This window comes from Danio rerio, chromosome 6 (assembly GCF_052040795.2).
Source record: "Danio rerio strain M-AB ecotype USA chromosome 6, GRCz13ab, whole genome shotgun sequence".
In the NCBI taxonomy this organism is placed as follows: domain Eukaryota; kingdom Metazoa; phylum Chordata; class Actinopteri; order Cypriniformes; family Danionidae; genus Danio; species Danio rerio.
In genome coordinates, this window is record NC_141026.1 from 10130947 (window position 1) to 10152226 (window position 21280).

At 38.8% G+C, this 21280-nt stretch overlaps 2 protein-coding genes across 8 annotated transcripts; one reads left to right on the forward strand and one right to left on the reverse strand.

Annotated features, from left to right (window-relative positions):
- Positions 1-656: 656 nt before the first annotated feature.
- Positions 657-3122, forward strand: LOC147843371 (serine/threonine-protein kinase pim-1-like). Its single transcript, XM_087256846.1, has 6 exons — positions 657-760; positions 908-958; positions 1052-1430; positions 1539-1715; positions 1911-1999; positions 2122-3122. The coding sequence occupies exons 1-6, from the start codon at positions 746-748 to the stop codon at positions 2131-2133; spliced, it is 723 nt and encodes a 240-aa protein (XP_087112972.1). The 5' UTR covers positions 657-745; the 3' UTR covers positions 2134-3122.
- Positions 2919-21208, reverse strand: ccdc14 (coiled-coil domain containing 14). Of its 7 annotated transcripts, XR_015493236.1 has the most exons (19): positions 20972-21208; positions 20820-20875; positions 20066-20135; positions 19911-19983; positions 19685-19825; positions 18973-19173; positions 18482-18576; positions 16614-16961; positions 16118-16379; positions 14450-14588; positions 12382-12464; positions 11675-11851; positions 11239-11371; positions 9724-9917; positions 6267-6648; positions 6031-6185; positions 3652-3737; positions 3368-3449; positions 2919-3241 (listed from the first exon to the last, which is right to left on the reverse strand). XR_015493236.1 is itself a non-coding variant. In XM_087256748.1 (15 exons), the coding sequence occupies exons 1-15, from the start codon at positions 20999-21001 to the stop codon at positions 9065-9067; spliced, it is 2598 nt and encodes an 865-aa protein (XP_087112874.1). In that variant the 5' UTR covers positions 21002-21208; the 3' UTR covers positions 8150-9064. The 7 variants fall into 7 exon arrangements, 4 of the variants coding, with proteins under 4 accessions (XP_087112874.1, XP_087112873.1, XP_087112876.1 ...); XR_015493235.1 differs by lacking the exon at positions 3652-3737; XM_087256748.1 differs by lacking the exons at positions 2919-3241; positions 3368-3449; positions 3652-3737; positions 6031-6185; positions 6267-6648 and adding an exon at positions 8150-9660.
- Between the last annotated feature and the right edge of the window lie 72 nt (positions 21209-21280).

Sequence of the window (21280 nt, forward strand, 5' to 3'; positions counted from 1 at the left end):
GAGCGTCCCTCACCCTGCAAAGACCTCTTTGATTTCCTGGAGCGGCACGGAGGAACCCTCAGCGAGGAATTGGCGCGGCACATCATGTGGCAGGTGGTGCAGGCTGCCCACATGTGCTGTCAGCGAGGGGTCCTCCATCAAAATATTAAACTAGAAAACCTGCTTATAAACAAAAGACACTCTGGCAGTGAAGCTCATCGACTTTGGCTGCAGTGACCTTCTGAAGATTTCGGCATATGCAACATTTTGTGGTGTGTATTGTCCTTCAAGTCTTCAGTTTGGGACTTAAATTCTGCAGTGGCCTGAGTCTTGACGAGGCCAGCTCCAGTTCCTAAAGCAGAACGTCCAGCTCCAGCAAGACATCCAGCTCCAGCAGCAGCCTTGGTGGCAAGCAGGTTCAAGGTCCAGATCAAGACATTGACAGTAAATTTACCTTCAAATATTCTCAATAATGTTCATGCTGTTACAACAACATATGTTAATATATTATGTGTTAATTATCTACTTTAGGTTTATTAAAAGCCTTTTACTTAAGTTGAGTTGTGAAGAAATGTGAAATATTCAAAATAATAGACAAATATTCTATCAAATTATGAATTAAAATGTCAGCTTTAATCCTCTTGTTGTGTGTTCTCTGTAATGTTTACTCGTTTTATTTTTTGCAGATGATATTTTGGGCCGCTACAGAATTGTGAAAAAGCTCGGTCAGGGAGGATACGGGACAGTGTTTAAAGCAGTTCGTGTGATGGATGGTCTTGAGGTATTATTTTTACTCTCTACATCTAGCAAAATATTTCTCTCAGTGTCTGGTTATTGTGTCACATGACATTGAAAATGTTGAATGACTGTGATGATTTGAGCTCAGAGCACAGGGCTACAATTACTAATGATCTGTTCTGTTGATCAGGTGGCAATGAAGGTGGTTTTGAAGAGCAGTGACATGGATTACCTCAGCATTGTAAGCAGCTCTCTTGGTTTTTATTTCAAGATGCATTAATTAGAGCCAAAAGGAATTTAAGCATCTCTGACAACAAATGTCTTTCCTCTACAGCCTGGTCATCCTACACCCCTTCCGTTAGAGGTTGCTCTAACCATTCTTGCCAACAATGGTCCGACCGTTCCTCAGATAATCCAGATGCTGGAGTGGCAGGAGTGTCCCGACTCCTACATAATGATCTTGGAGCGTCCCTCACCCTGCGAAGACCTTTTTGATTTCCTGGAGCGGCACGGAGGAACCCTCAGCGAGAACATGACACGGCACATCATGTGGCAGGTAGTGCAGGCTGCCCACATGTGCTGTCAGCGAGGGGTCCTCCATCGGGACATTAAACTAGAAAAACTGCTGATCAACAAGGAAACTCATGAAGTAAAACTCATAGACTTTGGCTGCGGTGACCTTCTGAAGACTTCGGCATATGCAACATTTTGTGGTATGTATTGTCCAAGTCTGCAGTTTGAGATTTTACTTCTTCAACACCATATTTTGAACAGCATCAGCTTTCTTACTGTCACTAATGAAGAAAATCTTCTTTTTTCAGGGAGTGAAGATTACTGTCCACCCGAATATAGATCTAGTGGCAGGCATTTTGGCAAAGCAGCAACTGTTTGGTCACTGGGGGTTCTCCTGTATGAACTGCTGTGTGGAGAACCTCCAAAACACAGTGACCTGGACTTGACAGAAGAAAGAACTTGGATCAAATCTGGATTGTCAAAAGGTGAGCTGGCCATTTATTACAGCAGAGAAAGCCAACTGTAAATCTAAATGACACAGAGGAATAATTCAGTGATGTTCATCAGTTTTGGCCTTCACGTTTCAGCATCATCAAATCTTATTGTTTGGATTGTGATTATTAAAGCAAGTAGATGTAGTTTAGGTAATAATAATCAGACTCCTCCATCTTTCTCCACAGAGTGCTGCCAACTGGTCCAGTCCTGCCTGCAGAGGAGCCCCATGAAGAGGATCGCTTTGGGGAAACTCAGCAGCCATCGCTGGTTCAAGGTACTACAATTTCTTATATCTTTTTTTTTTAGCATTTTTATACAGTATGTTTATCATATACTGTACAAGTGTAACAAGCATAAGGCATGTAGACCAACCAGTATTTTGTGGGCTTGTTTTAGGTCACCAAATAAAGAAATGAAGAGGAGGTCAGCTCAGTTTCAGAGCCCCTCCATCAGCTCAGTGTCTGGCAGCCTGACATGAATGGACCAGAGCTGGCTCTCAAAGCCACACCCGCAGAGTTCATTTTATCAATGAAAAAAAAAAAGAGACGGAAAATGTCATTGCCTAAAACTTGAAACAAGCAGAAGCAGCAAGCATGAAGCTGAAATAAATTGACTTGCAGTGCAAGGACCTTCAAAAATGGTCTGTTTTAAAACTGGCAAACACTGAGCTGCCATTCTCAATAGTCCAAAAAATTCTTGTGAAGGGAGCGCTTCCTTTCCAGAGCAACATTTACACATGAGCTCCTTTTCACAGCCACCTCAGTGACAAAGCAGAACCAAAGTTTTCTGCATTTACTGCCTTGATTCAAGCAAGGATGTCAACTCAGGCTGCCAGATCGTGGACCTTCCTTTCATGACACTCCAACACAGCATTTTTTCACAACTTCTTCTTTTTAGAGCTTCTTGTAAGGGATTTCTGAGAAAATGTGTCCGCAACAAGAAAACCAGAGCTGATTCTCAACACTAACCCAGTTCCAGTGCTGTGCGTCAACACTGTCATCATCTGTCGAGATTTTTCAGATCCTGAAAAAACAGTAGCTGTCTAAGGAAAGCTCATCTCTCCATCCCGAACATGCTCTATAGAGGGACCTTCAAGAGTATCCTGAGCAGCCGCATCAACTGAACTACCTCCAAACACACACACTTAATCAAAGGAACTGTGTTTACAGGTAAATGTAATGCTTCTGCTTCCGTTTCTTCTTTTGAATTGTTTGATACACTGTCTGTGTTGCACTGTTTATTCTTTAACCGTTGGTAATGTGTTGTTGTTGATGTATCTTTTTTTTTTTGTAGTTTTTTATCTGATATCTTGGCCCTGGAACGGCACTGTCTCATTTCACGGTGTACTGCTTTTGCTATACAGTGTGGTACAATTCACAATAAAAGCTCTTTACTTGAACTTGACCCGTCATGTCATTCCCAGCCAAAACCAGCCTGCCTGATTTTAAAACAGTGCCTGGTGTAGTCAACATGGCCATAAAGTTCATATTTCCCCGTCACATGAGTGGTCAGAGACCTGAAAAAAAAAACATTACATTAGAACTGCAATGGCCTTTTATATTATGGGCAAATTTGTTCATATGCATACGGTGCACATCATCGAGGAATGTACTAAATTTGGTCTTTCAACATTAGTACAAACCTGGGAAAAATGAATGGCAGTCAGTAGAGGAAAGCCATTTTGTCCTCCAGCTGGGTCTTCATATGAGATTGTGACATCAAGCCTGCAAAGAAACAAGTGCTTAATAAATGACAATGCCCTGCCCTAAAATTTTACTCTGCAACATCTAAAATTCTGAGCAAACTGTGATCAGATGTAGAATGACAAAATGTTTTGTACAAATGCAGAATCTGAGAACCATGTCAAACAAAAGTGTGTCTGTAATGCATGAATACAGATTGTAGTAGTTACAAGAGTAACTTAACTTTCATTAGGTACAGGATAGTAAGCTGAAAAAGTTGTTAATCAAGATCTCTGATGTCTTTTTGGATTTCTTCTACTCCTCATAGATCTATTTAAGGTAGACACAAAATCACAAACCTCTAATCAAATCTTTCAAGAGTTCACACTTAGCTGATGATTGATAATAAAGCTTGTTTGGATCCTCGAGCCCTGGGCTCCCTCCCGTTGCAGGGCGAGAGGGGAGTTTGAGCTCAGGTAGATCTCGATACCTCCCCTCTTGCTTATTGTAGCTAAGTGTCAGATTTAGAAGTGTGTACTCAGAGCTTGGCTAAAAATATTTTGGATTAATTGTGTAGGGTGCTTGTTTTTGAACTGTGGGAGGAAACCGGAGGACCCAGGGATAACCCACGCGAGCACGGGTAGAACGAGCCAAAAAAAAAAAAAACTCCGCACAGAAATGTCGCCTGGTTTAGAAGGAAATTAAACCAGGGGCATTCTTGCTGTAAGGCAACAACGCTAATCACTGGCCAACGTGTAGCCTGTATGAAAGGAGGGAAAGTAGGGTTGGGTGGGGGGGTTTCTTTAAGATGAAGATATGGAGATGAGAAAAGTCTGGCTATTTATAGTGAGTTAAGAATCGTCTGATAGGATAATTAGTCACGAGCGAATGTTGGAACAGCTGTGAACAATCACAAGCACGTGATCCTCTCGAAAAATTTTTATAAATAAACTTCACTTAAAATCAAGCTGTCCTGCTACCTTGGCCAACAGAAGATAGCTCTTGCTTACTATTACATTTATTAAAGCTTCTCTCCACTTTAATTTGAAATAAAATTAAATGCTTTTTTATTATTGGCTGTCTTTCATATACTAGGAACATTACAATAGTGTGCTTACACTCTCAAATATTTAATAAAGTTTCAATTACTGAATTTGATAGCAGTTCTAGTATGTTGGCACATTCAACAAGGAGTAAAGGATCCAATGGATGGTGGCAAAGAGACACACTGGGCTGATGGTTATAGGTGCACTGTACTGGGCTGTAGAAACAGCAACAGTAGTATCTTACAGAATTAAACAGACAAATGTGTGATGAAAGTAATACTAATGTAATCAAGTTGTGATGTGGACTAGCATCGTTATTATTGGTTACATAGACCTTTTTTTCTTTGTTGCTGCATGGAGGGTGCCATAGTGACCAGCATGTTCTGGTAGGGTGCTTAGAACTTTTAAGAATTGTCATCAGCCAGAGCAGCGTTTTTCAACTGGGTGTCAATACTGTTTTCAGTGGCTTATGGAGTGTTTTTGTAATGCAAAACTTTAATTTTAAAAGAAAGATGCGTGTTAAAGCCATTACAGTATGCTGTCAGATGCTGTTCAAGTGTGAGAGAAAAACGCTCTACTGATTCAGTGTCTGCCATCAGATCAGATGCTGAAATATAGTCAGTGTTCCCGACCTGTCAGCTGTTATAATGTACTTCAATGCACAAACACAAGATTGCTGCTTTATAAAGAGCAAACCATATTACTGGCATGAAACTAGCAGGTATGTAAGCCATGCAATTTCCAATAATTACCAATAAAAGTCAGTTACTGATACTATGCTAGCTGATTTGCATGGTGATTCTAATCAGGAGCAGTTATGTTTCATTTAGTTAGTTTGTGCTGTGTAGTATTTACCATGGTTTGTGCTTTCCTGCCATTTCAAAAATCCACTTTATTTTCACTGTGTCAGTTTTTCAATCAATGTGTTAGTAGGACAGTACAGGCTAGAAGTGTGTCAAACATTTTGGTGAATTACATTTGTTTGTGTTGATTATATTTTTGAAGAAAGAGAAAATGTTCACTTTAGCGATGACGAGGCTTCATTTAACGGCACAAGATGCCGTCTGACAACGAGAGAAAAATTACCATTAGATCACACTTCAATGATCAGCCTAGGAGGTGGCGCTGATCAACAGCAGTATTAGTTCAAAGACATTAATAACAAGGAAAATAGATTACAACTATAATTTCAAAAGGTGTCCTAATGTGACTTAATACCAGCGGTGTCCAAAGTCGGTTCTGGAGGACCGGTGTCCTGCTGATCTTAGCTCCAACTTGCTTCAACACATCTGCCTGGAAGTTTCTAGTATACCTAGTAAGAGCTTGATTAGCTTGTTCAGTTGTCTTTGATTAGGGTTGGAGCTAAACTTTCCTGGACACCAGCCCTCCAGGACAGAGTGTGGAAACCCCTGGTTTATACGCATCTGCAGCCAACTGGAAGTTCGAAGCATCCTCCTAGCGTATACATGCAAAGCATAATGGGTAATTTTGCGTTCTAAGAAAAAAAGTCTTTAAGAATAAACCAAGAAGAGAAAGAATCTTAGCACTTCTCCTCTGCATCACGAATGACGACTTACAAGCAAACCATTAGCTTGACATCCAACAGCACCTCCACTTCCAAACAGGCTGCAAATATTCCTCGAAGATCCCTCAAATATGCCGCTCCCACTTGGTTGCCCTTCTTTCCTTAAGCAGTTCCTGTTTCTCCCAAACTGCAAATTGATATTGTTACCTGCAATGATATGAGCACGGTTCAATTATTGTTGTACGCAAAAAATTAATAATAGAAGGATTCTGAACTGCAGAGACATACCGATTATCCTTAAAGACAGTGGTGTCCAAACTCTGTCCTGGAGGGCCGTGTCCTGGAGAGTCAAGCAAAGTTCAACTTGCTTCAACACAGCCTGGCCATCTTTAACTTTCCAGCACCACACATCCATTTAGCTGAAAGCCCATCTGCACACGTCCTGTAATCCATTACAAGCCCTTCGATTGCAGCTCTGTGGTCTGTCATCCCCTTAATCAGGCTCATCGGTGGCTTCGACCTAGGATTCCCCTCTTCCTGCCCTCAACCCTGAGGTTGCCCACCTCAGTTTGGCCGATATCTCCTGAGAACTTTGGTTTCTTCTAACGTGCTGCATTCTAGACTCGGTCTATGCAACCCAGGCGGGCAAAAATATTCCCTCAAATGGGATCTCCGTAGAAAAGCAAAACAACAGTTTATTGTGACTTAAGCAATGAATATTTGGATACTTTGTCAACTGAACAAAACCAAAGAAGAGTATAAAATTCAGGTTCTGGGCTCCTGCAGTCCATATAAAGCACATAAAGTCATTACAAATTATTCTGACAGTTAAACCAATAGCGCTTCATGTACTTAGCTATGGTCAAGCTGCTAACTTGTTCATCAAGGGGTCCTCTATTTTTTTGTTCTACCTCTGGATAAATTTTAATTGAAGGCAGAAGCAATCAAAAACCACGCATTATTTTTTTCAAAATCAAGCTGTTGTGCTATCTTGATCAACGACTTAAACCATCTCAACGGATCAATGGTAGTACTTAAAGGATCACGAAACACCAAAACACATTTTTTGAGATGTTGACAGTAATATGTGTCCCTCGCTGCTAAAAACACTATTAGGACACATTTAAAAATTTTGGAGCAATGTCACGGCGATGAGATCATTGTGTAAATTCTAGCATGGAGATTGGCTGTCTGTACTGGCCAGTACTAAGTGACTTCATGAAGTTTTCAGCACATCTGTTCTTTAATTGATAAGTAAAACTTGGTTCTAACCAATCAGTGTGCTCTATTGTGAATGAGAAGCAACTTCATTAATATGCATGATATCACTTAGAAGACTCTTTACCTGTTAAAGTGTTCAGAGAGACGCCATGTTGTGTTGCCAACTGTGCTTCAAGCAAGTAGCAGTGTTCACAACATGGGTCGTTAGTGTTCCATTTATAAATGTGCCGCAATAAAGGTTTTGTTTCCATTTCTCTGCGATGGGAGCACAGCCTGCATGAGGACCCAAGCAGTTGGATTACAGTGGTCTGCTAACATGGGACAAAAATATGTTTGTAAGGAACATTTTTGTTTATCCGAGAGCTTTTCAAATCTAGAAATGCGGATTTGCCACTCATTTTCTTTAAAAAAAAAAAAAAAAAATGACGCGGTTCCAGTACATGTTGATTGTCCTGTCTCTACAGATTTGGTAAGTGTGTGATTAATGTTCTTTATGTTTATTCAGAAGGCAAAGTTAGTTAGTATCGTCAGCCTCTTAAGACATACCTTAGGGCGTACTCACAATAGGTACAGTTACCGAAGTACGATTGTCCCCTTTCCTTTCTCTCTCGACCTGCACTCACAATGCATTTTTTACCTACTGAACTGGAGCACGCTTATGTTATCGATGATGCGACTATTAAGTTAAATAGGAAGAGAAGCGCTTTCGCTCAGCACAGTAAAGATTGCTTTAGTTATATCGTTATGTATTATTTTTAGTCTATGACACACAGTCAAACATTTTCCCGAACATCTAACGCTCATAAATTATCATAAAAGTCTTCATGCCGCAGGTATTAGGAGGTTTGCGGAAGTTTAGGCTGACGTGCTTCAAAAGCAAAAGATTTACTTTTTACTAAACTATGACAGTTCACGTTTATTGAGAATTAAGAATGATTAATAAATCCATATGAAACAGTCCCTTAAAAGTCACGTCTCGTCTTCGGTTTCTGGCTCAGGCGTGCTTTGCAGTCACACTACAAGCATACCGCAACAAAGCCCAACTGAACCATGTTCTGGCAAACTTCTTCCAACCTCCGGTGCCTAAGCCTGATTCAGAGCACTCGGACTTCTTGAACGAACCGGGAAATGCGCCTGGGCACGATTCAGATAGCATAATGTGAGTGCGCCCTTGGTCAAAATGATTTAGATACTAAGTTTACAGTAATATCACTACAATATTATGAACTAAAAATCCTCCAATTCCACACAGTTCTCAGATCCACTGTAAAAGCTGCTCTCCGAATAACTCTGCGTCTGTGTTTGTGTCCCAAGAGTAAAAATCAGCATGTGCACATACTGAAACTCCCCTTTTTTTCCAAACTAGAGGTGTGAAAACACCCTGCCGAGACAGGTAGGGTTTTATGGCCCTTTAACTAGTTTACTAAAGGAACACTCCACATTTTTTGGAAAAATTGGCTCATTTTCTAGAGTTAAACAGCTGAGTTTTACCATTTTCTAATCCATTCAGCCAATCTCCAGTTTTGGCGAATTACACTTTGAGATTAAAATCTCGCTCAAAAATTACCAGAGTTTAGATTATTATTCTTTTCAAAGCTGGACTCCTCTCTACACGCTGATGAATGGAAAATGAGGTCAATATTTAAGGACGATGGCTAGGAACAATATTATCATTTCGATGAAATAAGAGACTTTGCTGCCTTACCATGGCTACAGCAAGTGCAGTGATACCACACAGCGCCTGAAAATAGTCCCACACAATAATTTCATATAATAATTTAATAAAAAAAAAAGAGAAACAAATAAAAACACCCATTAATTGCATGTAGTCAAACTAAAAACGCAGTGCACGCTGAAATACCAAATTATTTGTTTAGATCAACTTTCAGGGTTTTCTGCAGACTTTCTATGCTGGCGTCAAGTGCTGCGAGCCCGTCCCTGAAATTCTGCTCATCTTGTGTGTTAAATGTGGACCAGGAGTTTATGCTCCAATCAGAGGCTAAAGATTTAATATCACACGAGGAAAGAGTGCTGTCCATCGCTGAAGGTCGTCCAGTGTAAGCAGACTGAGAAGCCAACCGTGGAAATCGATGGACATGTTGGGTTTGCAACTGTTGATTGTTTAGTCCCTTATTTTGCTGATTTAAATGTAAACCCACACCAAGATAATCTCGGCCCTCACATGTGGCATTCTGAATGTGGAGTCCAGAGATGTCCAGCTTTTCAAGACCACGGCCCACATATTTCAGCTCAACATCCACATCTTTCCTGTAATTTCTGGCTGCTATTTGCTGATTACAGTGAGTTAATGGATCACTACGAGCAAGCTGCACCAATGGAGTCTCTCTTAAAGGAGCAAACACAGTTTTTTTCTGATCTTCTAACTGTGGCATGTCCTCAGCTATGGTTTCCAGGGTTGGTTTGTGTATATCTCTATCTGTTTTTAAGCAGATTTTTGTATCTGAAAGTAAAATGTCATAGTTTTTACCATCAGTTTGACCTGGATGTAATTTCTCTGACCTACATTTAATGTGGTTGGAAGGAGAGGCCTGTCTGATGTCCTCCAGAGTCTGAAGGTAGGTTTTAACTGAATTTGAAGGTTTATCCGATGCCGCAGCTTCATGCAGTTCCAGAACACTCTTAGTGAGCTGGGAATTTGGTTGAAGCACATCCTGGTGAGGAGAATAGCTCACGTTTGATTGACTTTTCTGCAGATTTCTGTATGTAGGAAAAAGATTGGTTACAACATTGGTTAAAATATTATATATTAGTTTGTTTCAGAAGCTGGTAGATTTGTCCGTCCCTTTAGTTCATGTAGGCATATACGAAAACAACACTGAAGTGCACTAAAATATGGTGGCACGTTACAGGGAAAAAACTAATATTGATATTTGATTTTTTTGCAATACATAATGTGATATTGAGTATAAAGGGCACCAGATTAAATGAATAGAGTGATTGTAATGATTCTGTAGGGGAGAGAATACGAATAAAATATAATGGTATTTAAGGGAAAGTCATTGTGCTAAAGGTGGCAGCTGACGTGCAGCGGTGGGTTTGCATCTTTGATAAACGAAGACAGTTGAGTTCATTGAAAAGAAAGAATGATTAATAAATCCATATGAAACAGTCCCTTAAAAGTGATGTCAGGCCTTCAGTTTCGCACTCAGGCAAGTTTTGCACTCACACTACAAGCGTAACATGCCAAAGGCCAAGCAAACTGCACTCTGGCACACTTCTTCCAACCGGGCCAGGGTCAGCCAACTGAACCACCCCCGAGCCCGATCCGGAGCTCTCCCACTTTTCAAACAAACAAGTTTCTTCTGTTGAACACAAAAGAAGATATTTTGAAAAATGCTGGTTGCTGGGATCTATCAACATCAATAGTAGGCATGGGTTTTTAAGAAATGCTGCGGTTTTGAAAAGTGAAGGTTTTAAAACCACCAACATTTTCTGCTATACCGCTCCTAAGGTATTTGTACGATTTTTTATTTACATTTTTTTTTAGAAAAAATATCAGAGGATGCCATTTTAAATCACAATGAAATTGTTTTTGAAACAAATGGAGACAGCAGAAGCTAATGATATTTAGCCTGACATGTTTTACTGCACCAAAATTTTATGAATGTTTCTCAAAACAAAATATATTGTGTTCAAAGGGAAAACATTTAAGTTTTTTACCAAGACATTTAAAAGAATATATTTTAGAGCAGTAATCACAATACCGTGAACCCATGATATTTTTATCCACTGTTATCATACCGTCAGAATCTTATACCGGCCCATGCCTAATCAAGAGTGCTTTTTTTTTTCTTGCTATTGAATTCGATGGGTCCCATAAGGCAGCAAAATATCTTCTTTAGTGTTCAACAGAAGAAACGCATGCGTTTTGAACAAGTGAAGGGTGAGTGAATGATGACAGAATTTCCATTCTTGAGTGAACTGTACCTTTAAGATATTTTCAACTCAAAATAATTTTACAATTTATTGCTTTTTTTTTCATCCATCACAGCTTTTAACAGCTAGTTTAGTCAGATACCTGATGATGTCCTGCAGTTTGCCGATCTCTGCCTCCCTCTGCTGGAGACTCAAATTCAGTGCCATCTTTTCAGTCTCAGATTCTTTGAGTTTACTTTGGCAGCTCTGCATCTCAGCTAAGGCCTCGCTCACATCTATACGTATAAATTACATGAAAAAAAAAGATTTTTTTTTTTTTTAAATTGTAAATTTAACAGCAGTCGTGCATTTTTAATATTAGTAAATGATAACTTAGGATTTGTGTTATAATGAAGTCATACCGATCAACAAAAATAGAGAATAAAAAGTTAAGTTTACAAAAAAACATTGGGTAAAAAAAAAAACATTACAAAGGAATGACATATTTAGTGTAACGTAATAACATATAATCAAAATAACAAAGCCGGTTCCCATGAAATGACCTAAAGGGATAGTTTAATCTCAGAGAGCACTCTTACCCAGCCTTAGCCGACTGTTCTCCAACTCGCACAAGTCTTTCAGGTGCTTCAAATCACCGTCTTTGTCCTCCGCGGCTTTCCGCAGCCTCATGTTCTCCTGATGTAGAACATCAAGCTCTTCACGGCTTTCATTTAACTGGGTTTGTAGAGTAAGGTTCAGGGACTGCAACGCAACCACTGAAACACAACCAAAAAACCCTTTAAATCGCAACCACTGTGCTAGTCAGGAAAATAGAAGGATACATTCTGAGAATATACAGCAATACATTTCCGTACTGGCAAACACCCATACACTCTCACATTCACACTTATACAAATTCGGTTTACCTAATTAAACTGTACTACATGTCTTTGAACTGTGGGGGAAACCCACACCAAGACAGGAAAACCTGCAAACTCCATATAGAAATGTCAACTAGCCCAGCCAGGACGCAAACCAGCAACCTTCTTGCTGTGAGGAGACCGTGCTAAACGCCGTCAAAAACTTCCTTTCACATGCAAAATATTCCTTCTATTTAGGCTTGATAGTCAGGCACCCTCCTGTTGGTGTTGTCAATCTGGCAACCTGCACTTGTGTGGAATCGTCAGAGGAGCCACCGAGTGAAAAGGGGTTTTGAACTAGGAGTGCAATACCTAGTTCAACCTCTGGGTGTCAATCTTACATACTGCGCCTTTAAAATGGGTTTTATTGGGTTATATTCGCTCACCCTCCATGTCACAGGCTTCTGGTCTTGTCTGCCGTTCTGCTCTTTCTCTCTCCAATAACTGCTGATTGAGGATTCTCAAACGTCTGGGGAAAAAATTAGTGTGGTTAATTTAAATAAAATTAATATTTCTTAAAAACATAATCTGCCAAACCAAACAATATAGTCTTCTAAAACAGCATATTTTAATGTCATTCTGTGCAACTGGAAAGGTGGAATTGCTGGAATGATCTTCCCATTCCCACATAGACTCCTGATTCACTAATATTATTCAAAAGACAACTAAGTGTGCTTTCACACCTGTCTTTAGTTCAGTTGAATTGCACTAGAGTTTGTTTTTCCTCTTAGTGTGGTTCGTTTGGCCAGGTGTGAATGCAGCATTCGTATTCGAGTGTGCACCAAAAGTGGACCAAAAAAGCATACCTTGACCTCCTTGAAGAGGACACTTTCAAACAAATTCTGGAGTGGTCAGTTTGTGGTGAGAATATGATCCAAACTAAAAGAGACCCAACCGCAAAAATACTGTGCCTTTTTGGACTAATCCAGCTGCTGTAAGCCGATGCGCTGTGCATTATGGAATGTGAAGGAAAAATATTTGTTGATAGCGCTTTACCAACGGAGAGAGAGAGACTGAGAAAACATTACCTGATAAATCGTTGGTAATATTTCCGGAAGATGACTAGTCGCAGTTTAGCTAAATTAATTCAAGTGTCCTGAAGTGACCTGCAATGCGCCATCGCCGTTTGCAGTGCATTAAAACAATGTTTTTCAACTGCAGCCGCGCTTCATTCTCGAAATGTATAGTTTGTCTAAAGTGATGTATACAATCTATATAGTATACTATAACCAGGGATACAATCAGCCAGTGCAGTCGTACCTCCATAGTCGAAAGCGACTGTGCTTTTCGCTTGGTCAGAACTACCAAACAGGCAAACAGTTTAGTATATGCATTTAATAACATCTGGCCAATGAGTGATGTGGGTTTTGTCAGATGACTGCATTTTTTTTTAACTAGTTGAATTCTACACTAGCAATGTGTGGTGTAAAAAAAAAAAAAGGAACCAAAGACGGCAGAAAATGCTACAATGTATCATTTGTTGCCCTTGGTCCGGACCAAATGAACCGATCTACAGACCTACAGACAAAACCAGAACCTCCTCCTCTCTCCCCACCACATTACAAGACAACCTGAAAAACAATTATGCAATTTTAAATGTGCCTCACACAGGTGAGTGGGCTTGACAAACCACCTGTAGAAAACACACTTTTACCTTTCTGACACTTAAACCAACACTTCAACCAGTTTTGCACATTGGCCCCAGACATGAACTTACATTCACTCCATCTCTATGCAAAAAATACTGCAGTTATGAATTGCGCTATACACAAGTGGGTTTGACAAACCACCTGTAGAAACATTATTTTGCCTGTCGTCTTCTTTCTTGCTGAACGCCTCAATTGTAAATCACTTTGGACAAGAGTCTGCTAAATGATTAAATGTAACGATTACAAAGTCTTTGAACTGACTTGATTATGAAACACTGACTTTTTTTTATCTGAATGATTCATTACTTCAGTGAAATAGGGCTAAATTTGTACATCAAATATGGCCGCATGATAATGAAAAAACGGACACTGTGCTATTTAGTTTTTAGCAACATAAAAAATAATTTTAGTGAATGATTAGAATTGTTTTGTTCTTCCTTATTTTAAAATGACTCGCGTGATTTTTTTTAAGGGAGTGCATCTTCATAAAATACAACACAAGCATAGATAAAACAAAGTCTAGGGAGTCAGATACAGTTTTCAGGTACAGAAAACTGTGGCTAGGAACTATACTCTCATTGCGGATTAATAATCAAGAACAGAAAAGTCAAGCTTTAAATAGAAAACTGATTGAAACTCTGGTCATTTGTGAGCGAGATGCTAATGGTCTAATACGATTCAATGCTCTATGCTAAGCTCAAAGTGTTCCTATCAGACCCAGAGATCAGCTGAATGGATAAAAAAAATGGCAAAATTCAACTGTTTATCAGTAAGGGGTGTTTTATAGACTCTTCAAATGGCTGACCTTCGCAGCTGTACATTCTCGCTCCTGAGTGGCTGTACGGCGAGTGCAATCTCAGCCTGGATGTTGGTGCTGCCCACCATGACAGGAAGAAGTGAGATGTTCTGCTCCACCTCGGAGATCAGACGCACGGCATCACCATCTGCAGAAAAACAACACAGTCATACAGAGATACTGTAATAGGGAAAAATCTGCTGCATGTTTCATGAATCTGCAAAACCAGCAACTCGATCCTTCCTCGCATCTGAAGGTTCCATTTTATTACATTATATTGTATATTATATTACAGAAAGTGAATTAGATCCAACCATCTCAGGGTTGAAATAAGATCTTGCTTCCATCAATCAAATATACAGATCAGGAAAAAAAGAAAAAGAAAAAAAAAAGAGATGACCGTATAATAAGACCCGTTGCAAAATTCTGATCACAACAACAGAGAACAAGGAGTTGACAAATGGTAAAATGTTTTTGCATATTAAAAGAAAAGTTCATTAAAAAATTTACATTTCCTCACTATTTTATTCCACTCGATTGGTTCTAAACATTTATTAAATTCTTCCTAAAAATATTATGGAAAGCAATGCTGGTTTACAACATTCTTACAACAAATAAAATGGAGGTCAATGGGGTCCAGCAACCAGCATTTTTCAAAATATCTTCTTTTCTTCGAAAGTAACTCAAACAGGTTTAGGTGTGCCAAGCCTGTGGCATCATATTCAAAAAGACTTAAGGCTGTAATTGCTGCCAAAGGTGCATCAACACAGTATTGAGCAAAGGCTGTGAATTTGCAACAATTAAAAACAAAAAAAAATTTTCACATGGTCATTATGGGGTATTGCGTGTAGAATTTGGAGGAAATAATTGAATTTAATGCATTTTGGAATAAGGCGGTAACATAAAAAAACGTGGAAAAAGTGGAGTGTTATGAACACTTTCCAGATGCACTGTATATTCAGCTAGTATAGTATCGAAAGATTACCTAATAGGATCGCGACAACTCTAGTCTCTACTTTCATAAAATAACTTTGCAGTTTGTAGCAAAATTGGCACTTTGAAACCCATTGTCAGATGTTTGGTTTTCTAGGCTAATATTCTGCTTTTATGTAAATGAATAGCCAAAACACACACACGCGTGCGCGCTTTCAGTTGAACAGTGGCATGCAATTGCGTAAAAACTTTCATCAAAGCTGAGAAAGGAAAGCAATTTTTTAATTTTACAATGTTTTCAAATGGAGTGTCACGTATATAAAAACGGCAAGAGAAAAATTAGAAGAGCATATCTATATTTGGATAACAGGAAGCCCTCATTAGTATTGTTTTTTCTAACCAACCATCCAATCATAGTTGAGGGGGTGGTACAAATATTATTACCAGTCAGTCACATTCTGCCTGTAGAGTGACTGAACAACAACAAAGAAGAAACCATTATAGCTTGTCAACAAGTATCCATACCAAATGACATATTCAGACAATATTATTAGGAAAAATTCTTGAAGTAATTCTTTGTTTACCTTGCTCTAGTTGAAAACAGATCCTCTAAAGCTAGCCATTTTCTGCTTGCCAAAAATGCTTCGGTGGACACACAGCATAAGGTTTTTGAGTTTATCCTGATTTAATTTCTTATAAAAGTCAGAGGGAGGAGACAAAATAAATATAATTTAATATCCTCACCATGATTGGCAACCAAAGTCTTCAGCTCTCCCAGCAGATATTTAACAGTCATGACTTTCTGTGCGGTTTTCTCTGGACTGGCTTTGGTTTTGTGAGTCAGAGCTGTTAATGTCTCAGTGCTGGTCTGACAGCTGATGTCCCTGACAGGAGTAATGTCCTTCCCATGCTTTTCCATTTCATCCTCTGCACTACCGTTGTCCTCTTTCAAATTCCCCTGGCCATTGCAAACAATCAGTACTGCTCCATCAGGATCGGTCTGAGCCTGCAATAAAAAAATTAAAAAAACGATTTTAGCTGCTTGTTTAAACCATTTATTTAAAACTAGCTAAAACAACCCAATTCTTAAGTTTTTTTTGGGTGGACAACTTAAAATGTTTTATGTTCAATCCACTTCAATTTGTAAAAACAATCAAGTTAAATGAATGATTAACTGATTTGTGTTGAGACAACACAAATGAATTGTGTGGAATCTTCCATTTTTTAAACTGTGGCTGACCTGAGGTTGGATGGACATTTGTGTTTCGATCAACGTCGACGAGGAACAGCTCAAGGATCCAACGGAAGATGCCAATGAGACACTTGGCTCCACAGACCCCAGCTCATGAACACTGCTGACTGGGCTGGCTGGTACTGGAGTGCAGGATTCATTATGAACAGGAGAAACTGCAACTGGAGACTGTCGCTGAGCTGCTGATGGCATGGAGAAAGTAGCAGCATGCTTGTTTGAAATGCCAGATATTTCCACAGACCCATGAGGGCAGGATGGGATGGCAGCACTCATTGTCCTCAGCTGATGAAACTCTTCAGATGGGCAACCACTGCTCAATGTACAATTTGATGTACACTGACGGAAAGTGAAACAAGTACAAAAGCAAATATTATGAATAAAATAAAACTCACAGTTTTCAAGAAACCAAAAAAAATTACAGTCACTAGATTTTATCCTTCACAAGTTTAAGGTCACCAATTAAAATGTATATTTCTAATACAGGAATTATATATTCATTTAAAAAAACAGTGAAGACTTGCATAATTAAAAATATATATTGCTATTAAACAAAGATTTTTTGAACTTCCTATTAATAGAAGAATCTTAAGAAAACACATCAGCTTACAGCTTCAAAATTGATACTGATAAAAAAATAAAAATAAAAATACACTCATCGGCCACTTTATTATGCCCAATTACTCCTTAACACAAATTTCTAACCAGCCAATCATATGGCAGCAAACAAGGTATGCAGAAGAGCATCTTAATGCACAAAACTTCTAACCTTGAGGCAGATGGGCTACAGCAGCAGAAGACCACACCGGGTGCTACTCAGCTAAGAACAGGAAACTGAGGTTACAATTTACACAGGCTCACCAAAATTCTGCAATAAAAGATTTTAAAAAAACATTGCCCGGTCAGACAAGTATCGATTTCTGCTGCAAGATTTGGATGGTAGAGGTGGTGTAATGGTGTGGGGGATGTTTTCTTTTGGGCCCCTTAGTACCTATTGAGCAGTGTGTCAAGGCCACAGCCTACCAGAGTAATATTGCTGACCATATTCATCCCTTTATGACCAGTGTACCATCTTCTGATAGCTACTTCCAGCATGATAATGCGGCATGTTATAAAGTGCAAATCCTCTCAGACTGGTTTCTTGAACATAACAATGAGTTCAATGTACTTAAATGGCCTCCACAGTCACCAGAACTCAATCCAATAGAGCACCTTTGGGATGTGGTGGAACGGGAGATTCGCATCATGAATGTGCAGCCGACAAATCTTCAGCAACTTCGTGATGCTATCGTGTCAATATGGACCAAAATCTGAGGAATATTTCCAGTACCTTCTTGAATTTATGCCACAAAGGATTAAGGCAGTTCTGATGGTAAAAGTGGGTCCTGGTACTAGTAAGGTGTACCGAATAAAGTGGCCAGTGAGTGTATATAGTTATATCTAACTATGCTGATAATGTGCAAATAATTTGGTTTGCTCATTATTTAATTAGTCTGTAATCATGTTATTGAAGGGAGAGTTGAAAACTGATAATTCTGTCATGGTTTACTCATTCACTTGTTTGAAATCTATTAAATTTATCTAATGTGTTTTGTTGAACACAAAAAGAAGATATTATGAAAAATGCTAGTTGCTGGTAGCCATTGACTTCCATATTATTGTTTTTTTGTACTATGGAAGTTGATTGGTACCAGCAACCAGTATACTTCAAAATATCTTGGTTTATGTTCAACAGAAAAAAAACTTTAAAGGTTTAAAACCACATGAGGGAGAGTACATTATTATTTTTTTATCTGAACTCCGCACTTTAAATGCAAAGTATAATTTTTGCACAGTGGAATAAATTCCAGTAGACATACAGGTTCAGTGGGTGCTGATCCTGGTCTCTGGGGGCTCATTGCAGGTGTGGAGGTTGTCAGTCGAGTGTTAAATACAGTAGATGTGTGAACCTGACCTGTAAACACAGAGAGGAACCACACAGAGAAGACATCAATGTGTGAATAGAAGTAATAACACAGTTTACAGAGAAAAATGACAACTTACTCAATATTTACACAACCTCAAGTGGTTCCAAACATCAGGTGGTTTCCAAAGTTAGGATAACTTTATTTTAATTAATGCTGAAAACCCTGTAACCATTGACTTGCATAGTAGAAAGAACTATGTAACTATTATTCAAAATATAATCTTTTGTGGTTCAGTAGAAGAAAGAATCTAACTCATAAAGGTTTGAAACAAGCAAACAGAACATACATAAAGACTATCCCTTTAAAGTACAGAACATTTTAATAAATAACCATGATGAGCAGGCTCTTAAAAACTATATGAATTAATTTAGATATCAGTTTACCTGGATGATTACAGCTGGCAGCAGGCTGAGAGCTGGACAGTGGAAGTGAGATTTGCTGGCCGTGTTCTGTGGTCAGCCCTGAAGGTTGATCATGTGACACTTGTTTCTTTCTGATGCCAGAGATCTGATCATTACGACTACACAGCTGCCCTGCCAAACCTACATGACACTTGGCAGATAGAATCTTCTTCTGAACTGGAGCTACAGTAAGAAAAGCACAGTAGGATGTGAAGCTTTGGTGGTGTGCTTCTATAATAACAGGATACAAGACCACAAATTACACTACAGAATCACAGGTGGGCTTCAAGTTCAACAGAACCTGATAAACACAAATAGATCTCAGTCTCCTTAGACTAATCAATGTTGTTCAAATATGCACCAAGGTATATGATCTCAGTTTCTGACTCGGGTATAGTAGTCAACATTTTTAAAATTGTGAAAATTGTGGGTGTTGTTTAACATTTTTAGGACAGGGGTGCCCAAACTCTGTCCTGGAGGGCCGGTGTCCCTCAAAGTTTAGTTCCAACCTCAATTAGACACACCTGAACCAGCTAATCAAGCTCTTTCTAGGTATACTTGAAACTTCCAGGCAGAACTCCGGCCCTCCAGGACAGAGTTTAGGAAGCATTGTTTTAGGACAACTATAGCAAAAACGTTTTGAACCACTTCATATGTTGACTACTGTATATTAACTGACATCACTTAACATTACCTGGCCTTTTGTTTGCATGTATAGCCGTCTTTGTCTTATTCCAATGCTTTTTCTTGTTGTCGGTCTCAAATTTCCTTGATAGATTCTTGGGTTTTGACTTAAAGGTGCAGGTTTTTGTTCCCTGTGGTTTGGGCTTGGATTCTGAAAATTATAATATAATTGAATAGTCATAAAACTAATCAACTGATTAACAGAAAGAAAACATCTGGTTTCACAAATACAATACCAGTTTGTTCAGCTTGAAGTATCCCATCGAGTAAAGCAGCACATCGGTCAAGTCCCTTGTGGATTGTTGTCACCTTGGATGCAATTTTATATGTCAGATATTGACACGGGAATATAAATGTGTCTATAACATCTTCATGTTTGTGGCTTTTTTACCTGGTCTTCAGAGTCTGTAGAATAAAGTGAATATCCTGGTTCAAGAGGAGACAAACACGTCCCAGCAACCCTAAACCAGACATCATTTTCTGTATGATAAATGCGTTTCATATAGCATCTATAACTGATACTGAGGTAACGTTGGTTTCATATTCCCATTTTCAGACTTTCCCCCTCTTAATATAATGTTAGAAAAGTATTTTTTGCAACTGCTAAATAGGGAAGTCATATTACAGTTAATGACTATCAAAGTACAACATTTTTCACAGTCAATTAAATAGTGCTAATTATGTTCAGAAGTCATACCTGCGTCCGATTTCAGAGCAAAAATTCAAAGTAGCATGGTAAACAATACAGGTTATTAAGTTACTCAAACTGAACAGTCACACTTTAGCTGCCTAAATCTGTTCAGTATATATTACTCACATCATGCATTCTTATGAGATACTTTTATTGATCACTATATATGTATATGCTCCAGTTCCTATATTGTTTACAACAGTAGTTTGAAATATTCAGTGTGAAATCTCATGCAAGTATGACTTTAAAACAGCATTTACACTATTTATTTGGATGTGAACAATTATGTACTTTGATAGTCATTGGCTGCTAATGTTTCATTATTTAGAAATAGCAAAAAATATTTTCTGACATTATATTACTGGGGGAAACTCTGAATGTTTCAATATAAAGCCAACTTTACCTCAATGTGTTACTGTGTTTTACTCAATGTATTATCTGTTCATTGTGTTACTTTTTCTTGTGCGTTTGTCCACGTCCAGAAGCTGTCAGTCTGCCTGATGAGACCACCTGCAAAACATCGCTTCCTTTAGTTTTTAAACAAAACACTGCACAACAGCTCATGTAATGTACAACAATGAACTGTTATAATAAAGTCACAGTCACCTTTAGTCTTGATACTCCCTGCTTTGCCATGTGAGATAAAACTTCGATTAAACCTGCAGAATCAACCTTAAATTGACAGTAAGCAGCAAAATATCATCCTTACATTTTGTATTTATTACGTTGACTAACTTTAAAAACGCAAAGAACAAATGTCGAACACAACTCTGAAAATGAAGGGTCGAAAAGCAAAACAAACCGCTTCTTTATTTTGCGTTTAAAACGGAAGCTGAGCGTTGTAGTCCAATAGAAAAGGAGATTGTTTTTATCTCTAGATTTCATTGGTGGGTCCCTTTATTTCCTGACGTCTAT

What these genes read in the sequence shown, in the direction of transcription:
- LOC147843371 (XM_087256846.1), top strand. An exon ending in GGCATATGCAACATTTTGTG is followed by an intron (nt 1,431 to 1,538) that starts GTATGTATTGTC and finishes TTCTTTTTTCAG; the next exon opens with GGAGTGAAGATTACTGTCCA. An exon ending in CAAATCTGGATTGTCAAAAG is followed by an intron (nt 1,716 to 1,910) that starts GTGAGCTGGCCA and finishes CTTTCTCCACAG; the next exon opens with AGTGCTGCCAACTGGTCCAG.
- ccdc14 (XM_087256747.1), bottom strand. Translation starts at nt 21,001, where the DNA reads ATGGCAAAGCAGGGAGTATCAAGACTAAAG. An exon ending in ACATGCAAACAAAAGGCCAG is followed by an intron (nt 19,174 to 19,684) that starts GTAATGTTAAGT and finishes TTCTTACTGTAG; the next exon opens with CTCCAGTTCAGAAGAAGATT. An exon ending in AGAAGCCTGTGACATGGAGG is followed by an intron (nt 11,852 to 12,381) that starts GTGAGCGAATAT and finishes GTTGTGTTTCAG; the next exon opens with TGGTTGCGTTGCAGTCCCTG.